The sequence below is a fragment of the Heterocephalus glaber genome, unplaced genomic scaffold (assembly GCF_053883595.1).
Source record: "Heterocephalus glaber isolate CG9 unplaced genomic scaffold, H.glaber_assembly_v1.0 deba00000470, whole genome shotgun sequence".
NCBI lineage: Eukaryota > Metazoa > Chordata > Mammalia > Rodentia > Bathyergidae > Heterocephalus > Heterocephalus glaber.
Window position 1 is genome coordinate 111293 of NW_028258145.1, and position 18010 is coordinate 129302.

General features: G+C 38.1%; 1 protein-coding gene across 6 annotated transcripts in view; it reads left to right on the forward strand.

Moving 5' to 3' along the window:
• The window catches only part of LOC147829733 (zinc finger CCCH domain-containing protein 8-like), a 43362-nt gene extending 25906 nt beyond the window's left edge, over window positions 1-17456 (forward strand). For 2 of the 6 annotated variants that reach the window (XR_015447822.1, XR_015447824.1), the window contains exons 5-6: window positions 9599-9701; window positions 10328-10644. Coding sequence is in view for 2 of the 6 variants with exons in the window: in XM_087202576.1 (XP_087058702.1) it covers window positions 9599-9619 (21 nt within the window). In the remaining 4 variants the exon portion in view is untranslated. Of the gene's footprint in view, window positions 1-9598; window positions 10645-12855 lie in introns of those variants that run through there. The other 4 variants (XM_087202576.1, XM_087202579.1, XR_015447823.1 and 1 more) reach the window with 3 other exon arrangements.
• Window positions 17457-18010: the final 554 nt, after the last annotated feature.

Genomic DNA, 18010 nt, shown 5'->3' on the forward strand with positions numbered 1-18010 from the left:
TAAAGTGCTAGTAAATGTACAGGCCTGTTAGAGATGTGCTACAGAAATCAACAAAGTAGATAACTAGATTGTGAAGTCAATGAGATTGGATGTAACTCCAAGAATGAAGAGTGCACTGCCACTGTTACAGAGATCTAGCTGCTTTCTCTGAGAAAGAACGGCCCTTTGTATCATAACCTTCCATTGATTTGCATGGGTGAGCTGGCACTAGAAGAATGCTGGAATGAAAACTGAAGTGCAAACTGCCCCACCATTTTTAAGTGTGTTGTCTGCCATCAAATTCTTCTTACCAAAAAGTTTGAGGACTTTCTTGGAGCCGTATTTCAGTAGAACTTCAGGGTACTTTCTAGGCCAAAATGCAATTCAAGGTACAGGACTCATAGAGATGTGCTACAGAAATCAGCAATGCAGATAGCCAGATTGTGATGTGAATGTTATTGGTTGTAACTTCACTTCTGGTGTGCACTGCAACGGAGACAAAGATCTAGCTGTTTTCTCTGAAAAGTAGCTGCACTTTATATCATAACCTTCCATTGACTTGCATGTGAGAGCTGGCTCTAGAAAAATGCTTAAATGAATACTGAAATGCAAACTGCCGCACCATTTTGAACTGTTTGTCTTCTAATATCAAGTTCTTCTTAGCACAAAGTTGTGGCCTTTCAGGATCTGACTTTCAGCAGAATTTCATGGCACTCTCTGGACCAAAGTGCTATTCATGTACAGGCCTCATAGAGCTGTGCCTCAGAAATCATCAATGCACACAGCCAGATTGTGATGTGAATGCTATTGAATATTACTCCTAGAGTGCACTGCCACTGTGACAGAGATCTAGATGCTTTCTCTGAGAAGGAACTGTCCTTTATATCATAACCTTCCATTAACTCATATGAGGGAGCTGCCTCTAGAAGCATGCTTGAATGAAAACTGAAGTGCGAACTGCTGCACCATTTTGAATAGTGTGTTTGGATTCCAACATCAATTTCTTCTTAGCACAAAGTTGAGGACTTTCCAGGAAATGTCGTTCAATAGAACTTAATGGCAATTTCAAGGCCAAAGTGCTATTCACGGTAAAGGCATCTGATAGTTATGCTACAGAAATCCACAACGCAGAGAGTCAGGTTGAGACCTGAAGGATTTGGATGTTACTTAAAGAGTGGAGTGCACAGCCACAGTGACAGAGATCTATCTGCTTTCTCTGAGGAGGAACTGCACTATATATCATAACTTTCCATTGACTTGCATGGGAGAGCTGGCGCTAGAACAGTGCTTGAATGAAAACTGAACTGCAAACTGCAGCATCATTCTGAAAACTGTGTTTTCTAACACCAAGTTATTAGTACAAAGTTGAGGACTTTCCAGGACTTGTCTTTCGACAGAACTTCATGGCAATTTCTAGGCCAAAGTTGTATTCACAGTACAGGCCTCATAGAGATGTGCCACAGAAATAAGCAAAGCAGAGAGCTAGATTGCGATGTGAACGGTATTGGATGTAACTCCAAGAGTAGAGTGTACTGCCACAGTGACAGAGATCTAGCTCATTTTTCAGAGAAGGAATTGCACTTAATATCATATCCCTCCTTTGACTTGCATGAGAGAGGTGGAGCTTGAATTCTTGAATGAAATCTGAAGTGCAAACAGCTCTAAGATTCTGAAGAGTGTGTTTGGCTTCTAACATCAACTTCTTCTAAGTACAAAGTTGAGGACTTTCCAGAACCTTTCAGCAGAACTACATGGCACTTTCTAGGCCAAAGTGCTTTTCACAGTATAGGCCTCATAGAGATGTACTACAGAAATTCTCAATACAGAGAGCCAGCTTGCAATGTGGATGGTATTGGATGTTACTCCCAGAATGGAGTGCACTACCACTCTGAAAGAGATCTAGCTGTTTTCTCTGAGAAGGACCTGCACTTTATATCATAACCTTCCTTTGACTTGCGTGGGATAGCTGACACTAGAATTATGCTTGAATGAAAACTAAAGTGGAGACTTTCGCACAGTTTTGAAGAGTGTGTTTGGGTTCTAACATCAAGTTCTTTGCAAAAAGTTACAAATTTTCGAGGACCTGTCTTTCAGTAGAATTTCTTGGCACTTTCCAGGCCAAAGTGCTATTCACAGAGATGTGCAACAGAAATCAGCAAAGCAGAGATCCAGATTGTGATGTGAATGGTATTGGATGTAACTCAGAGTAGAGTGCACTGCCAAAGTGACAGATATCCAGCTCCTTTCTCTGTGAAGGTACTGCATTTTATATCATAACCTTCCATTGACTTGCATGGGAGAGCTGGCGCTAGAAAGCTTGAAGGAATAGTGAAGTGCAAACTGCCGCACCATTCTAAAGTGTGTGTTTGGCTTATAACATCAAGTTCTTCTTAGGACAAAGTTGAGGATATTCCAGGACCCGTCTTTCAGCAATACTTCCAGGCACATTCTAGGCTAAAGTGCTATTCACAGTATAGGGCTCACAGGCTACAACAACTAGCAATGCAAAGATATAAATCGTGATGTGAATGGTATTGGATGTAAGTCCAAGAGTGGAGTGTGCTCCCGAACTGACAGAGCTCTAGCTTCTTTTGCTGAGAATGAACTGTGCTTTACATCCTTTCTTTCCAATGACTTTCATGGGAGAACTGGTGCTGGAATAATGCTTGAATGAAAACTGAAGTGTGGGGCACCATCCTTCCCGCAGTTCCCAGCCCAGAGGTAAGGGCTTCTGAGCTGCTGTCCCACTGCTTCTGGTCCAGAGGAAGGTGCTTCTGGACCACCATCCCGCCACCATTCCTGGCCCAGAGGAAAGGGCTTTTAGCCAGCCATCTGTCCTGCTGCTCCCAGCCCAGAGGAAGGGGCTTCTGGGCCAGCATCTCTACCGCTGCTCCCAGCCCGTGTCCGACCTCTCCCACTTCAGAGTAGGTGAGCCGCACAGGCACAAGCAGCACCCTCCCGCCTCCCCCAGTCGAAATGAGAAAACATGTAAATAAGTCTCAAAACCAGACTTCCAGATCACCTACAGCAATCCCAAAGGGAAATGAGATGGAACACTCTGATAACCACCTGGACCCACTGAAATGGCAACAAAAGGGGATCTGGGAAAAATGAAATCAGAAATACTCAGATAACAGCAAGGGTTTTGCTCATGGTGCAAGACATGATTAATAAATCTAGAGAGGACACGGATAAAAAAATAGAGGACCTGAGGAACAGGACGGAATCCCAACATAGGAAACAAATGGAATCCATAAAACAGATACAAACAGATTTCCAAGACATTAAAAACTCCATCGAAAGTCTGTGCAGCAGAATGAACCAACGTGAGGACAGAATTTCACACATAGAAGATAAGATTGCAATTAGGAGGAAAAGAAAAATTCCTTTAAAATTGTAAGGGAACACGAGAAATCAATCCAGCAGCTGCTAGATGATGCAAAGAAGAATAACATAAGACTGATTGGGCTCAATGAAGAAACAGGAGAGAGTGGAGATGACATAAAAAAACTCTTCACAGATATGATGGCAGAAAATTTCCAAGCAGGGGAAAAGAACTTGACATACAGATAAGTGAGGCATATAGAACTCCAAATAGCCTTGATCAAAAAAAAAAATCTACACATAGGCATATAATTGTTAAGATTCCAGAAAACAGAACAAAGTTCTCCAAGCAGTCAGAGAAAAGAAACAAATCACAAAGGAAAACTCATCAGAATCACAGCAGACTTCTCAACACAAATCATCAAGGCAAGAAGAGTTTGGAGTGACATATTCCAAGCCCTAAAAGAAAACAGCCTCCAACCCAGATTGATGTACCCTGCAAAACTATCTTTCAAAATCGATAAAGAAATAAGATACTTTCATGTCAAAGAGCACCTTAGGAACTTCGTGAATACCAAACCAGTACGCCAAAGAATTTTAGACAATATCCTAGGAACAGATATTGAGGATCACAACCCCAGGAAGCAAAGCACAATGAACCCATCTGGCATGACAAGAAATTAAATGTAAAGGGGGAGAACCCGACAAAAAGAAAAAGTCATGGCAATGAGAAGTCAATACGTTTCAGTTATAACTATCAATGTCAATGGTCTCAATTCACCAATCAACAGAAATAGACTGACAGAATGGGTCAAGAAGCAAAATCCAACAATATGCTGCATACAAGAAACACAATTCAAAATGAAATTCATAGACCAAAATTTAAAGGGTGAAAAACAATACTCCAACCGATGGGAACCCCCAAAAAAAAGCACGAGTAGCTATCTTCTTGGCAGATCAAGTAGATTGCAAACCGACACTGATTAAGAGAGATGAAGAAGGACATTGCATCCTTGAAAAGGGAAGAATACAAGAGGAAGAGATGACAATCATAAATATCTATGCACCAAACAGTGCATCCAACTATTTAAAACAAATACTAACGGACATGAAAAGTCATATATGCACTAATACAATTGCAGTGGGGGACCTCAACACCACAGTGTCACAAATAGATCAACTACACAAAAAAATAAATAATGAAATGCTAGAATTCAATCGAGCACTTGAACAAATGAACTTAACAGATTTTTACAGAGTCTTCCACCCATAAAATCAGAACACACATTCTTCTCAGCTACACATGGGTCATTCTCCAAAATAGACCACATACTCACACATAGAACATGTTTAAGTAAGTGGAAAGGAATTGAAGTTATCCCCTGTATATTATCAGACCATAGTGTGATGAAATTGGAGATCAATAGCAAAATAAACCACAAATTAAATGACAATACAACATATCGGAATCTATGGGACACAAAGCAGTCTTACGAGGGAAATTCAGAGCAGTGAATACCCACATTAGGAAAACAGAACGAGCCCAATTAAACAACCTCATGCTGAACCTCAAGCTTCTAGAAAAAGAAGAGCAGGACAACCCCAAAGCTCATACAAGGGAAGAAATTATAAAGATCAGAGGAGAAATCAATGCAATGGAGACTAAGACAATGATACATAAAAATCAATGAAGCCAAGAATTGGATTTTGGAAGAATAAAAAAAATTGACAAACCGTTAGCCAACCTTATCAGATAAAGGAAAGGCCCAAATCTATGCGATTAGTAATGAAAAGGGTGAAATTACAACAGACCCAGCAGAAATCTAGAGGATCATCAATATCTGCTTCCAGAACCTATACACCAATAAGATGGACAACACAGAAGAAATGGACAGATTCCTAGATACATATGAATTACCAAAGTTGAATGAAGACCTAAAAATTATAAACAACCTAATATCAACCAAGGAAATTAAAAATGTAATTAAAAACTTATCAACTAAGAAAAGCCCAGGCCCTGATGGCTTCACTGCTGAATTCTACAAGACATTTAGAGAGGAGCTACTGCCACTACTGTTTAAACTCCAGTGAAATTGAAAGGGAAGCAATACTCCCAAATTCCTTCCTGGAAGCAAGCATCACCTTGACCCCCAAAGCAGAGAAAGACCCAACCGAAAAGGAGAACTATAGGCCAATCTCACTAATGAACATAGATGCAAAAATCCTTAATAAGATACTGGCAAATAGAATGCAGAAGATCATCAAGAAGATGCAAATCAATCAATGTAAGACACTATATCAATAGAGCCAAGGACAAAAACCATATGATTATCTCCATTGATGCAGAAAAGGCATTTGACAAAATCCAACATGCATTTATGAAAAAAAAACCCTACAAAACATTGGAATAGATGGTCTCTACCTCAAACTAATAGAAGCCATCTATGAAAGACCAACAGCCAATATCATACTAAATGGTCAAAAACTGAAATCCTTCACACTAAAATCAGGAAGACAAGGATGTCCACTATCACCACTCTTGTTCAATATTGTTCTGGAAACAGCAACGGCAATTAGACAAGAGAAAGAAATAAAAGGAATAAAGACAGGTAAGAAGTCAGATTGTCATTATTTGCAGATGACATGATACTCTATATAGAAGACCCCAAGAACTCCACCAAAAGTCTTCTAGACTTAAGAACCAAATTCAAGTAGCTGTTTACAAGGTCAACACACAAAAATCAATTGCTTTCCTCCACACAAATGACAGACTCACTGACAGAGAATTAGGGCAAAAATTCCTTTCACAATAGCATCCAAAAACCTAAAATATCTAGGAATCAACCTTATGAAAGAAATCAAAGACCTCTTCTCTGAAAACTATAGCACTCTGAAAAGAGAGATTGAGGATGATATCAGAAAATGGACAGACATCCCCTGCTCCTGGGTAGGATGGATTAATATAGTGAAAATGGCCATACTTCCAAAACTGCTGTATAGAGTCACAACAATTCCAATTGAGATCCCAGCAGCATACTTTACAGACCATGAGAAAAAATCCAAAAATTCATTTGGAACAAGAAGAGACTCAGAATAACAAAAGCAATTCTAGGTAACAGAAACATGGCAGGGGATAGCAGAATCCCCAACTTGCAAAAATACTACAAAGCTACTGTGATAAAAACAGCATGGTACTGGAAAAGAAACAGACCTGAGGACCAGTGGAATGATTAGAAGCACAAACAATGCCACAGTCAGCCATCTATGTCATCTTCGATAAAGGAGCCAAACACCCTCACTGGAGGAAAGATAGCCTCTTTAATAAATGGTGCTGGAAAAATTGGGCTTCAACTGGCCAAAGATTAAAACTAGACCTATATCTCTCGCCATGCATTAAACTAAAATAGAAATGGATTAAAGATCTAAATATTAAAATAGAAACTCTGTACCAGTTGGAACAGAGGTTAGGTAGAACTCTTGAAGACATCTGTGTACGAAAATATTTTATGAACAAAACTTCAGTTGCCTGTGAACAAGCATGAACAATTGACAAGTGGGATCTCTTCTTATTAAAAAGCTTCTGCACAGCAAGAGAAATCACCAGCAGTGTGAAGAGACAACCCACAATGGAAAAAATCTTCACCTGCTCTTCCTCAAAGGGCTACTATCTCGAATCTATAAAGAATTTAAAAAGATCAAAGCTCCCAAATTTAAAGACCCAGTCCAAAAATGGGCATCTGAAATGAACAGACATTTCTCAGGCAAGGAAGTAGAAATAGCAAATAAATACATGAAAAAAATGTTCAACATCATTGGTCATTAGAGAGATGCAAATGAAAACAATGCTGAGATTTCACCTCACTCAAGAAAGAATGGCTGCTATCATGAAATCAACCAATAACAAATGCTGGTGGGGCTGTGGGGAAAGAGGAACCCTGCCCCACTGCTGGTGGGAGTGTAGACTGGTGCAACCACTGTGGAAATCAGTATGGAGATACCTCAAAGAATTAGAACTGGAAGTCCCATTTGACCCTGCTATTCCACTGCTGGGGATCTTCCCCAAAGAATTATAAGAATCATACCACAGTAATATATGTGCACCCGTGTTCATAGCAGCACAGTTTGTGATAGCTTAAACTTGGAAACAGCCCAAATGCCCATCAACTGGAGACTGGATCAAGAAAATGTGGTTTGTTCATAAAATGGAGTACTACTCCGCTATAAAAAATGAGAAATTAGAGACATTTATAGCTGAATGGATACACACTGAGGCCATGCTCTTAAGTGAAATAAATAAGACACACATGTATACATACGAAATAGTTTCTCTAGTGTGTGAAACTGAAAGTGTAAATAAGGACTAAAATGTATAATAGATAATGTGTAATAGGAAGAAAAGGGGCAAAGGGCAAGGGGAAGTGGGAGGGGTACGGGAAAGAAAAGAAAGGAATGGAATTAATATGAGAATATGAAAAAATGGAAACAAAGTCTTTGTAAATAGGGAAGGATAGAGGGGTTAAAGGGAGGACAGGGGAAGGGGGAAAAATAAGAACCAAGAGAGTATATAAAGGTGCATATCTCCAATGATGAATGTGGTTATATTGTACACCTAAAATGTACCAATAAAAGGATATACAAAAAAAATAACCAGGAGAGATTATGTAAAGGTGCAAATTTCCACTGATGAATTTCATTAGATTTTTATCCTAAAATGTACCAATGGTTAAAATGAACAATTATGTGAAATAGGAAGAAAAGGTACAAAGGGGTAGGAGAAGTGGGAGGGGTAGGGTAAAGGAAAGAAGGGAAAGAAAAAATTATGAGAAAGGAAAAAAATGGAAACAAAGTGTGTGTAAATAGGGAAGGGTGGAGGGATGAAGGGAGTGCAGGGAATGGAGAAAAAAGAACCAAGATACATCATGTAAAGGTACATGTTCCCAATGAGAAATGTAAACGTATTGTATACCTAAAATGTACCAATAAAAGGATTTTTTTAAAAAGAATGTGTATTTGGCTGTTGTTAGTTGCAGTACTCTATAGACATCAGATAAATAAAAGTGGATGATGCTGTTGCTCAAGTCTTCTATGTCCTTACTGATTTTCATTCTACTTTTCCTACCAATTACAATTAGAAGTGGGATTTGAAATTTGCGGCTATAATGTGAAATCTAAATTCTATTGTTTCATGTATTTTGAAGTGCTATTTTTAGGTGCATAATGTTTATGTACTCTTGATAAATTCATTCCTGTAACTCTAGGAAATTGCACTCTATTTCTGTTATTTACTCCAAAACCTGCTTTGATATTTGTCTATCCATTCATACGTCTTTTGATTTGTGTTTATACAGCATATCATTTCTATTCAATTGTGTCTTTCAAATTTGTGTGTATTTAAAGTGGATTATTTTAGGGAGCATAGAGTTGGATCTTGATTTTTAAAACCAATTTAACAATCTTTGCATATAAATGTGTTTAGACTGTTCGTATTTGGTGTGATTATGAGTACTACTGAGTTTAAGTCCATCATCTTGCTATGTGTTTCATCTATGTTTTTCCTATTTATCTCATCCCTTCATTTTCTCTTTTTTTCTGCTTAATTTTGATTATTCTAACATTTTAATTCACACTACAAAATCTACAGGTTTAAAGTGTAAAATTAAATGATTTTTGATGTATTCAGAGATTTATGCAACCCTCACAATTTTAGAAACTTCATCACCTCCCCAAAGAAACCTAGTACCCCTTCACTATAATCTCCACCCCTAATCCTAGGCATTATTTACTGTAAATTCTTTATAGATTTGACTATACTGGTCATTTCATATAAATGGAATAATATAATATGTGGTTCTTTGTGACTAGCTTATTTCACAACATAATTTTTTAAATGTTCATCTATATTGTGATGTTATTGTTACTTCATTGCTTTATATTGCCAGATACTCTAATTGTGTGGATGTGCCACATTTTCTTTATTCATTGATTGATAGACATTTGGACTGTTTCCAAATTTTGGCTATTCTGAATATGACTGCTATGAATGTTTGCTTAATTTCAACTTTATTGGCATAATGTTGTTCATAATATAGCTTTATTATTTTTGAATGTATAGACTATGCAATAATGCCACATTTCTCATAGATAATTTATATCTCTTTTTTTTCCTGATTAGTATGACTAGTGGTTCATTAATTTTATTAAACTCCACAAATAACTATATTTTTGTCTCATCAATTTTCTATATTGTTTTTGTATTTTCTATTTCACTGATTTCATATATTTTCCCATCTTCCAGGTGTCTAAGGCAGGAGGATAAGTCCAGTCTCTGTCACTATATGATGACCAGAAACAGAAGTCCTGTTCAGTGTTCTAGTGGAAAGACAAAGACTTGTGCCCAGGTGAAGTTGGTGTGGTACAGAGACTGAAAAGAAAAGTGGTTCCTGGAAAAGAAAATGCTTAGAGAAGGAGGAGGCAAATCAAAATAAGAAAGTGGGAAGTGGGATAGATACCTCTTTATCCGAAATAAAAACAAGAAAAGTAAAAATTGGTGTTAAAAACACAAAAATATGTAGTAAGTCTGAAGATCAGAGAAGACAAAATATCTGGGAGGGGGTTCTTAGAAGGAACAGGCAGGCAGGCAGGCAAGTCTTCCCCTTCTCTGTCCTGACTGTTAGAAGGGTCAGATGAGATAACATCTTGAAACTAGAGTACTCAGAAAACTTGCATGTTGAGAAGAAAAACAATTTTATTCTATATTAACATCATTTTGAGACTAGCAGCCCCCTGAGATGGTTTATACTTAATTTACAAAATGAATACTCTAACTTCCCACATGTAACCCTGAACTGAAATGATAGCTTCACCTTAGTTATCTAGATCCAGAAAGCAACTGGCATCAATACCAAAGCTAAACTAAGCCTTAGTTTATTATGTCCATACAACATGCATGTGCACTAATGTTGGGAGCAATGCTACATAATTCTGGGGAAAAATCATTTGGTTAGCCTAGTTCTCTTGCCTACAGCCCAGCTACAGAATAACTCCAGTGTGGCCTCCGGTCACAACTGAGACTTCAGTGATCCAGTGATGCTGTGATTCTCCAGGACAAGAAACATCCTGGAGAACAAACATCTGCTCAGTTCCTCGTTGTTCTTGGACTGTTAACATCTTGTTTACCCGAGATGTACTGAACTCTCTGCAAGCCTTTTGTTGCACCTTGTTTACCCCAATGTGAACTATTGAACTCTCTGCAAGTCATTTGTTACGAGGTACTGAATAAAAGGTGTGGTAACCTGGGGGCTTTTGTCTTTGCCGCCCAGAGCAGCACTGATCAGACCCAAAGCTCAGCTTCTTCTCAGTCTCATTTTTCTACCTTTCCTGTAATTTGCCATGTGCTGCCATGGCTCACAGGAGACCAGAACTAACTGCAGAGGTTCTGGTAACATCCCCTTCCCCTGTTCCCTACACACTAAAACAGTAAATACATACATGCATACATACATACAGAAACATACATATTTATAATTTTTAATTTGGAACAAGAAATGTCATACCTAAAACTAAAAGTGTTGCCTGGCATGGTGGTGCACACCTGTAATCCCAGCACTCTGAGAGGCTGAGGCAAAAGGATCATGAGTTTGAGCCCAGTCTGGGCAACTTAGTAACCTAGCAAGTACCTATTTCAAAATAAGGAAAGTAAAAAGGGATAGGGATATAGCTCTGTCCAAAAGCCTTTGGATTCAATCCCTAGTACCACAAAAAAACAAACCTCCGCAAAATCCTAAATGGGTTATTTGAGGAGACATTCAAATCCCACAGATGGGGCCTTGATATAATGACTTAAAATTTCCAAACCAGTCTTAGAGCAGTGATGAACCTGAATGCAACCCTTGTGAGGTCACCACACTCGATCAATGATGTCAGCTTCAGTTGTTGCTTGTATTCAGTTTATCAAATAAAATCACAGTTTAGCCTGTATATTTATTTTTCCTCTGGGACTCATTTTACTTAATTTTCTATCTGAACTATCTTACCAGGATGTTTGCTCAGCCCTGCCCCCATCACCCTCTCTTCCTTCTTATATACAGTGTATGGAAGACCCCCTTGAGCAATGCATTCCTGAACTGTTAGTGTCTACCTTTCTAGAAGTGGATGGCAGTGACTAAACTGTCAACATTGCCCCTGGACATCTAAAGGAGATGTTTTCTTAGAAACCCTTGGATTCTATGTAAGAACTGTATGTCCTTCGGGACATTTGATGGACCCTCTCTAGCCAGTGTTCAGTGAAAACAGACCTCAGAGAAATACTTTTGTTGCCCACTCTGATGTGGAACCCCTCAAACTCCAGGAAATAGAGACTCTTCATAAATGTCTATAGGGCTGCAAATTTTAGCCTACATACCTCAAACACAGAAAGAATTTTCCCTGTTCTCTCCCTGACACATGTGGCCTTCCTCCTGAGTTCATATCGAGTGATTAGCAAGAAAATACTAAATGCCCAAAGGTTTGAACTTAGTTGGATTCAATCTTTCATTAAGATGGCATCTGTAGCCAAGGAATGGTGGTACACATCTGTAATCCCAGCACTCAGGAGGCTGAGGCAGGAAGATCACTGTGAGTTTGAGGCCACTCTGGGCTACATAGTGAGTGCAAGGCCAGCCTGAGCTACATAGTGGGATTCTGTTTCAAAAAACAAAAACAAAACAAAACAAAAGATGACATCCTTGTATCGCATCAGGTAGGGGTAGGGAGACCTGTCACTCTGTGCCTGTCCTGAGGTGACCACTGGTTTATATTCTCTGTTAGCCACTAATCACAACACCTGTGGACCTCTCTTCCTGTGTCTACAGCAGAGGAAACTGATTCATTTTTTGGTTTGGAAAATTGGTTCCAGAGTACTGAACAACCTCCCTTACTACCTTGCTTGTCCTTAGTTCTTAATGGCTGAAGACCCTCGGGAGACCCTTCCCCTAGATTCTGCTATGGGGTCACCTCACATTTTCACAGAGGGCGCCCATGCCACAAAGGGACTGAAAGCACCCCAGGATAATCAGGAGATCTGAGCACATAATGTCATGTAAGCCTAGCTGCCTTTTCCCAGCCTGCTCCCAGAATCACAAACAGAACCAAAGCTCTCATTATTCACCATCCCCATTACACAATTCCAGATAAATATCTGATCGGTTCACTCTTACTCTTTTCTGTTCCTCTTTTACTTAGAACGCTCTAAGAAAGAAAATGTCTTTCTGACTCTGTTAGGGAAAACTATATTTTTTGTTATATTTAAGTGTAGATAGTGGAATTCAGACAATCATTTCAAGCTAGGCTATGATATTGTTGCAAAGTTCTATTTTTTAATATTATTGTCATTCTCTTTATATTCCTTATAACAGACTATAAGTCTCTTCCTCTCCTTCCTCCACCATCCAGCTGGATGGTTATAACAAGCCAATGAGGCAAGTTTGCAAGCTCAGAGAGAAAAAAGGTAACATTCATTAATAATTTTGCAAATACACTGAAGCTTACCTAATGTCTGTTTCTGATTCTACCTAGGGGCAAGCAGTGAATGTCACAGATGGAGAAAGGGTTGGCTCAATTTGGGAAAAGTGCTTCAAGGACAGAGACACTTAGGGGGGTCTTCAAGAGACCTGCTATATTTCATGCTTGTAAAATCAATGGAAACACTGCAGTCTTTAGCTACAGCTGATACATACTATGGTGGAATTTTGCTTTGCTTTGTGGGAACATTTTGGGTCTTTTCATTTTCTTGGATTCCTTCAATCTGACAGTGGTGCCCACATTCATTTCTCCAACTGCACCTTCAACAACTGAATGATTTAGTCTTAGAAACCTCAGAAAAAGGCCAATCAACATTCTTTCTTACTCATTAGTTGCTCCATGTAACAATATACAGTAGAAGATAATTGTAAGTTATCAAAAGCTTTTCTATATTGGAATAATGTTTTTCAGTTAATATTTATTGAGCACTTCCTTGATGGAATTTCCAATAATTTATGATAATAAACAAAAGCAATTTGCATGTACATCTCGTAGTGTTAAGTGAATATCTACTGCTGTGCTGTATTTTATTCTGGCTATTCCCCTATTTTAGCTTAAAGTAAAATGTAACATACTGGAAAACAGTATGTAATTGCAGTGAAGAACACTTGTTTGGGTCCCCAGGCAGAGGTGTGAAACTTCAGCTGTCATTCGTAGGGCCTTAGGCCAGCCACCCTCCCTCACTGCAGTTCTTCCTTGAAAGGAAAACAAGGGCCTTTCTCATGGGACTGTCCATGGTCATAGTAAATATGTCCTGAGTACTAGCTATGAATTCAATGAGATGATGCATACAAAATTCCAAACACAATTATCTAATTTTCATTATCAAGGTTTTACTGTAATTATCGACACTTTGGGGTTTAAAAATGCTGAGAAATCATTTTATACTTTCTAAAACATGTCCTCATTTGATACTAACCATGAAGCAGTGTCACTTCACTTTCTGCAGTCAATTGCATTATTTTTGGACTTTTTGCAGTCCATCTTATCTATCATCTCTGTGATCAACAACTAATACCATATGCTAAGTTCTCAAACAGTATTTCTTGAGTGAATGAATCTGCATTTTGTAGATGAGGAACATTATGCTCATTAAGCCCTGGCCTGTCCAGTATTACCACTGCCCAGAAGAAAAGGTATCAGGACTAGGTTATGATGCTCTTTCTCATGGAAGAAGCTTCTGACAATGAGAATGTTTAATTGCTCAACAATGAAATCCAGTAATCTAGTGGGCTTCTTTATGTAAGACAGTATGCTCTGACCACTGAATATACTAGACCAGAAGCCCAAAACCAGCTTTTAATGATGCTTCCTGACCTTGGAGGTAAGCATGACCAGTTAGTTGCCAAGCCTTTCCTGTGATAAGATCCCATTTTGATCCTAATGAGTTCCTGCCCTACTTGAAGTTCATTTACTAGCAATCTCTTAGGCTCAGATCATCCAATAGAAAATTAATTTAAGCTAATGGAAGAGATGCTCCCTGGAATGAAGGCAATGCCAGTAAACAGGCCTTAAATGCCATTAATGTGTGTAATTGTGAAGTATTATCTCTGTATACAAAGGACATACTGAAGCACAAACACTTTAATTCTGTCTCCCTCTTTCGGGACAGTCTTGGATGAATTCCATTTACAACCCCTTATATATGCACATGGCTCCCTCACATTCTCTTTAAATGCTGACGACTTATTAAAGCAAAGGAGCACACTGCTAGACAAATATTATTAGAAATATTTTAATTTAAATGCAGACAATAGAAAGGTTATCACAGAGAAATGTTACAGAAACTTGCAATGACAGAATGCAACTTAGAACTAATTAGTAAATGCAAAGAAAAAAGATAATCCTGATTTTACCAAGCAAATTGTTAGTCTATCGCTGGACAATTGATTAATTCAGCAAAGTATACCCCTTGCTGGTATTTTTTAATGGACAGGTCAACAATTTAGGTAATCTACTAAAATGGTATGAACTGAAATTTTCTGTAGTGAAATAGTTTCACATTAGAAAGTTAAAACAATCATACCAAATAGCTATAACCTAAATGTCAGCCTATAGATGGTGTTCATGGATCTGATAGAAAGCAAGTGATCATAAGTCTGGAAACCTCTCTCACAACACACACATACACACATACACATTCACACACACACACACACACACAAAATATCCTGGAGCACAAGCATCATCAATGCCCTTGCCTTATGCAGGCACACAAGCCCCAGCCTGAAACAAAATGACCTGGGCCCTGGATTGCTGCCCTTTCTGAATTGTAGGTGCAAGGGGCAGCAGGTGTAGCATAAGAAATGTAAAATTTTTAAACTTTGGCAAATAAGTGCACAAATGTCTATTTCTTGATTGTCACTTTTATAAGGAAATATTCTACCTCTTGAAAAAAAATATTCTTATTCGAATTCCTTTTCAAGCAACTGTAGGGCAAATTCATAAAATAAAGGCCGACTAAAATCTCTTACCTATAATAATGGCTAACATCATTTCTTATCTTCTACATTTAAAAAGCATATAAAATGTATAGTTTATCATTGACAAATAACCCCAGTATGTTGCTGTTGTGGAGGTCTGGAAACAAGTTTGTGAATTTATTTGGGCCTCTATAAACTTAATTCCTTAATATTGATCTATAATTTATAGATCAGACCACTAATAAGCAAATGCACTAACAAGCAAATTCACATTTCACTACTCCTCCCAACTTCAATACACTTATGAAGGTACCAACATCAATAGAGGAGGGCAAGGACTTGTAGCTCAGGGAGAGTGATTACCCACCATGCACAAGGCCTGGGCTTCAGTCCCTAGCACTGAAGAAAGATCTTTTATGTTGAAAAAGTATATTTTTAAAAATATTAATAAATAACATTTAAATGATTTTAAGATATTTTATGCCCATAGTGATTTTGCTAATTGTTTATGCCCATAGTGATTTTGCACATTGTTATATTCCAACATGTAATGAAGGATATTTTAAAGAGATATAAGACCTAAAAATTAGATTCCAATCATAATTTGAAAGGATAAATTTCAGTTCATGTCAGAATAAGAGGAATTTTAAATGGTGTTGATAATTTGGGTGATATTTTAGGGGAGTAGGAAGGGAAAAATTAAAGATTTATTTTAAAATAAAAATGTGGAACTCCAGTTATGCACTTTTCTGGTTACAGAAATAATGGATCCAAAAGAATAAATCATTGATCTATCCAAACTTCCACTCTGAGATAGAAAAAGCTATCTTCTAAGCTGGGAGGACTCTTTGAGCTATGAATCATTATAGAAACATTTAGCTCCTCAAACACCTTCACTGGAGGAAAGATAGCCTCTTTAATAAACGGTGCTGAAAAAATTGGGTTTCAACCTGCCAAAGATTAAAACTAGACCTATATCTCTCGCCATGCACTAAACTAAAATTGAAATGGATTAAAGATCTAAATATTAAAATAGAAACGCTGAACTGGCTAGAACAGAGGTTAGGTAGAACTCTTGAAGACATTGGTGTAGGAAAAGATTTTATGAACAAAACCGCAGTTGCACATGAACTAGCACAATCAACAAGTGGGATCTCTTCTTATTAAAAAGCTTCTGCGGGCTGGGGATTTAGTTCAGTGGCTTCGCCACCTGCCTTGCAAGCACAAGGACCCAAGTTCAATCCCCAGTACCAAAAACAAAAACAAAAAAAGCTTCTACACAGCAAGAGAAACCACCAACAGTGTGAAGAGGCAACTCACAATGTGGGAAAAAATTTGCACCTGCTGTTCCTCAGACAAGTCTGCTATCTAGAATCTATAAAGAACTTTAAAAAAATCAGACCTCCCAAATTTAAAGACCCAATCCAAAAGTAGGCATCTGAAATGAACAGACATTTCTCACATGAAGAAGTAGAAATAGCAAATAAACATGTGAAAAAATGTTCAACATCACTGGTCATTCGAGAGATGCAAATGAAAACAACACTGAGATTCCACCTCACTCCAGAAAGAATGGCTGCTATCATGAAATCAACCAGTAACAAATGCTGGAGGGGCTGTGGGGAAAGAGGAACCCTGCCCCACTGCTGGTGGGAGTGTAGACTGGTGCAAGCACTGTGAAAATCAGTAGGGACATATATCAAAGAATTAGGACTGGAAGTCCCATTTAACCCAGGTATTGCCCTGCTGGGTATCTTCCCAAAAGAATTAAAAGAATCATAGCACAGTGATATATGTGCACCCATATTCATAGCAGCACAATCCATGACAGCTAGAACTTGGAAGCAACCCAATTGCCCATCAACTGGAGACTGGATAAAGAAAATCTGTTCTTTTTTATTTTATAAAATGGAGTATTAGCCATAAAGAATGAGAAATTAGAGACATTTATAGCTAAATGGATCCACATTGAAGCAATACTCTTAAGTGAAATAAATAGGACACACGTGTAAATACTGAATAGTTTCTCTAGTGCGAGAAACAAAGTGTAAATAGGGACTAAAAGATATAACAGATAATGTGAAACAGGAAGAAAAGGGGCAAAGGGGAAGAGGAAGCGGGAGGGACAGAGGAAAAGAAAGAAGGGAATGGAATTAATATGAGAAAAAAAATGGAGACAAAGTCCTTGTAGATAGGGAGGGATAGAGGGGTTGAAGGGAGGGCAGGGAAATGGGAAAAAAATAAGAACCAAGATGGATTATGTAAAGGTGCAAATTTCCAATGATGAATGTCATTATATTGTATACCTAAAATGTACCAACAAAATTAATTTTTTTAAAAAGAAACATTTAGCTCCTAAGTAAAGTTGTCATAATCCTGTCTTTGCACTGCTTACAGGTGGGAAGAGGGACAATAAAAGGGTGCAGTTCCATCAACTACTGAAAGGGATATCATTAATAACTTGCATTCTTTCTAAAATGATCAAGGAAGCTCCTGCTACAACTCTTCTCATATTTGACAGCACCTGAAAACTTACACTTGGATGGACATCAGGAAGCAATAAACCAGCAGTTAACAAATCACCCACTGTGTGCCCAGAATTAGACTTGTTGCTATGGGGAAACAAAAATCAGGAGACATAGATGCCTTATTTCTTGCTTAAAAATGTAAAATTCTAAGTACTAAATTGATGTCAACCAAGGTTTTTTCTTAGGTCTGTATCCCTT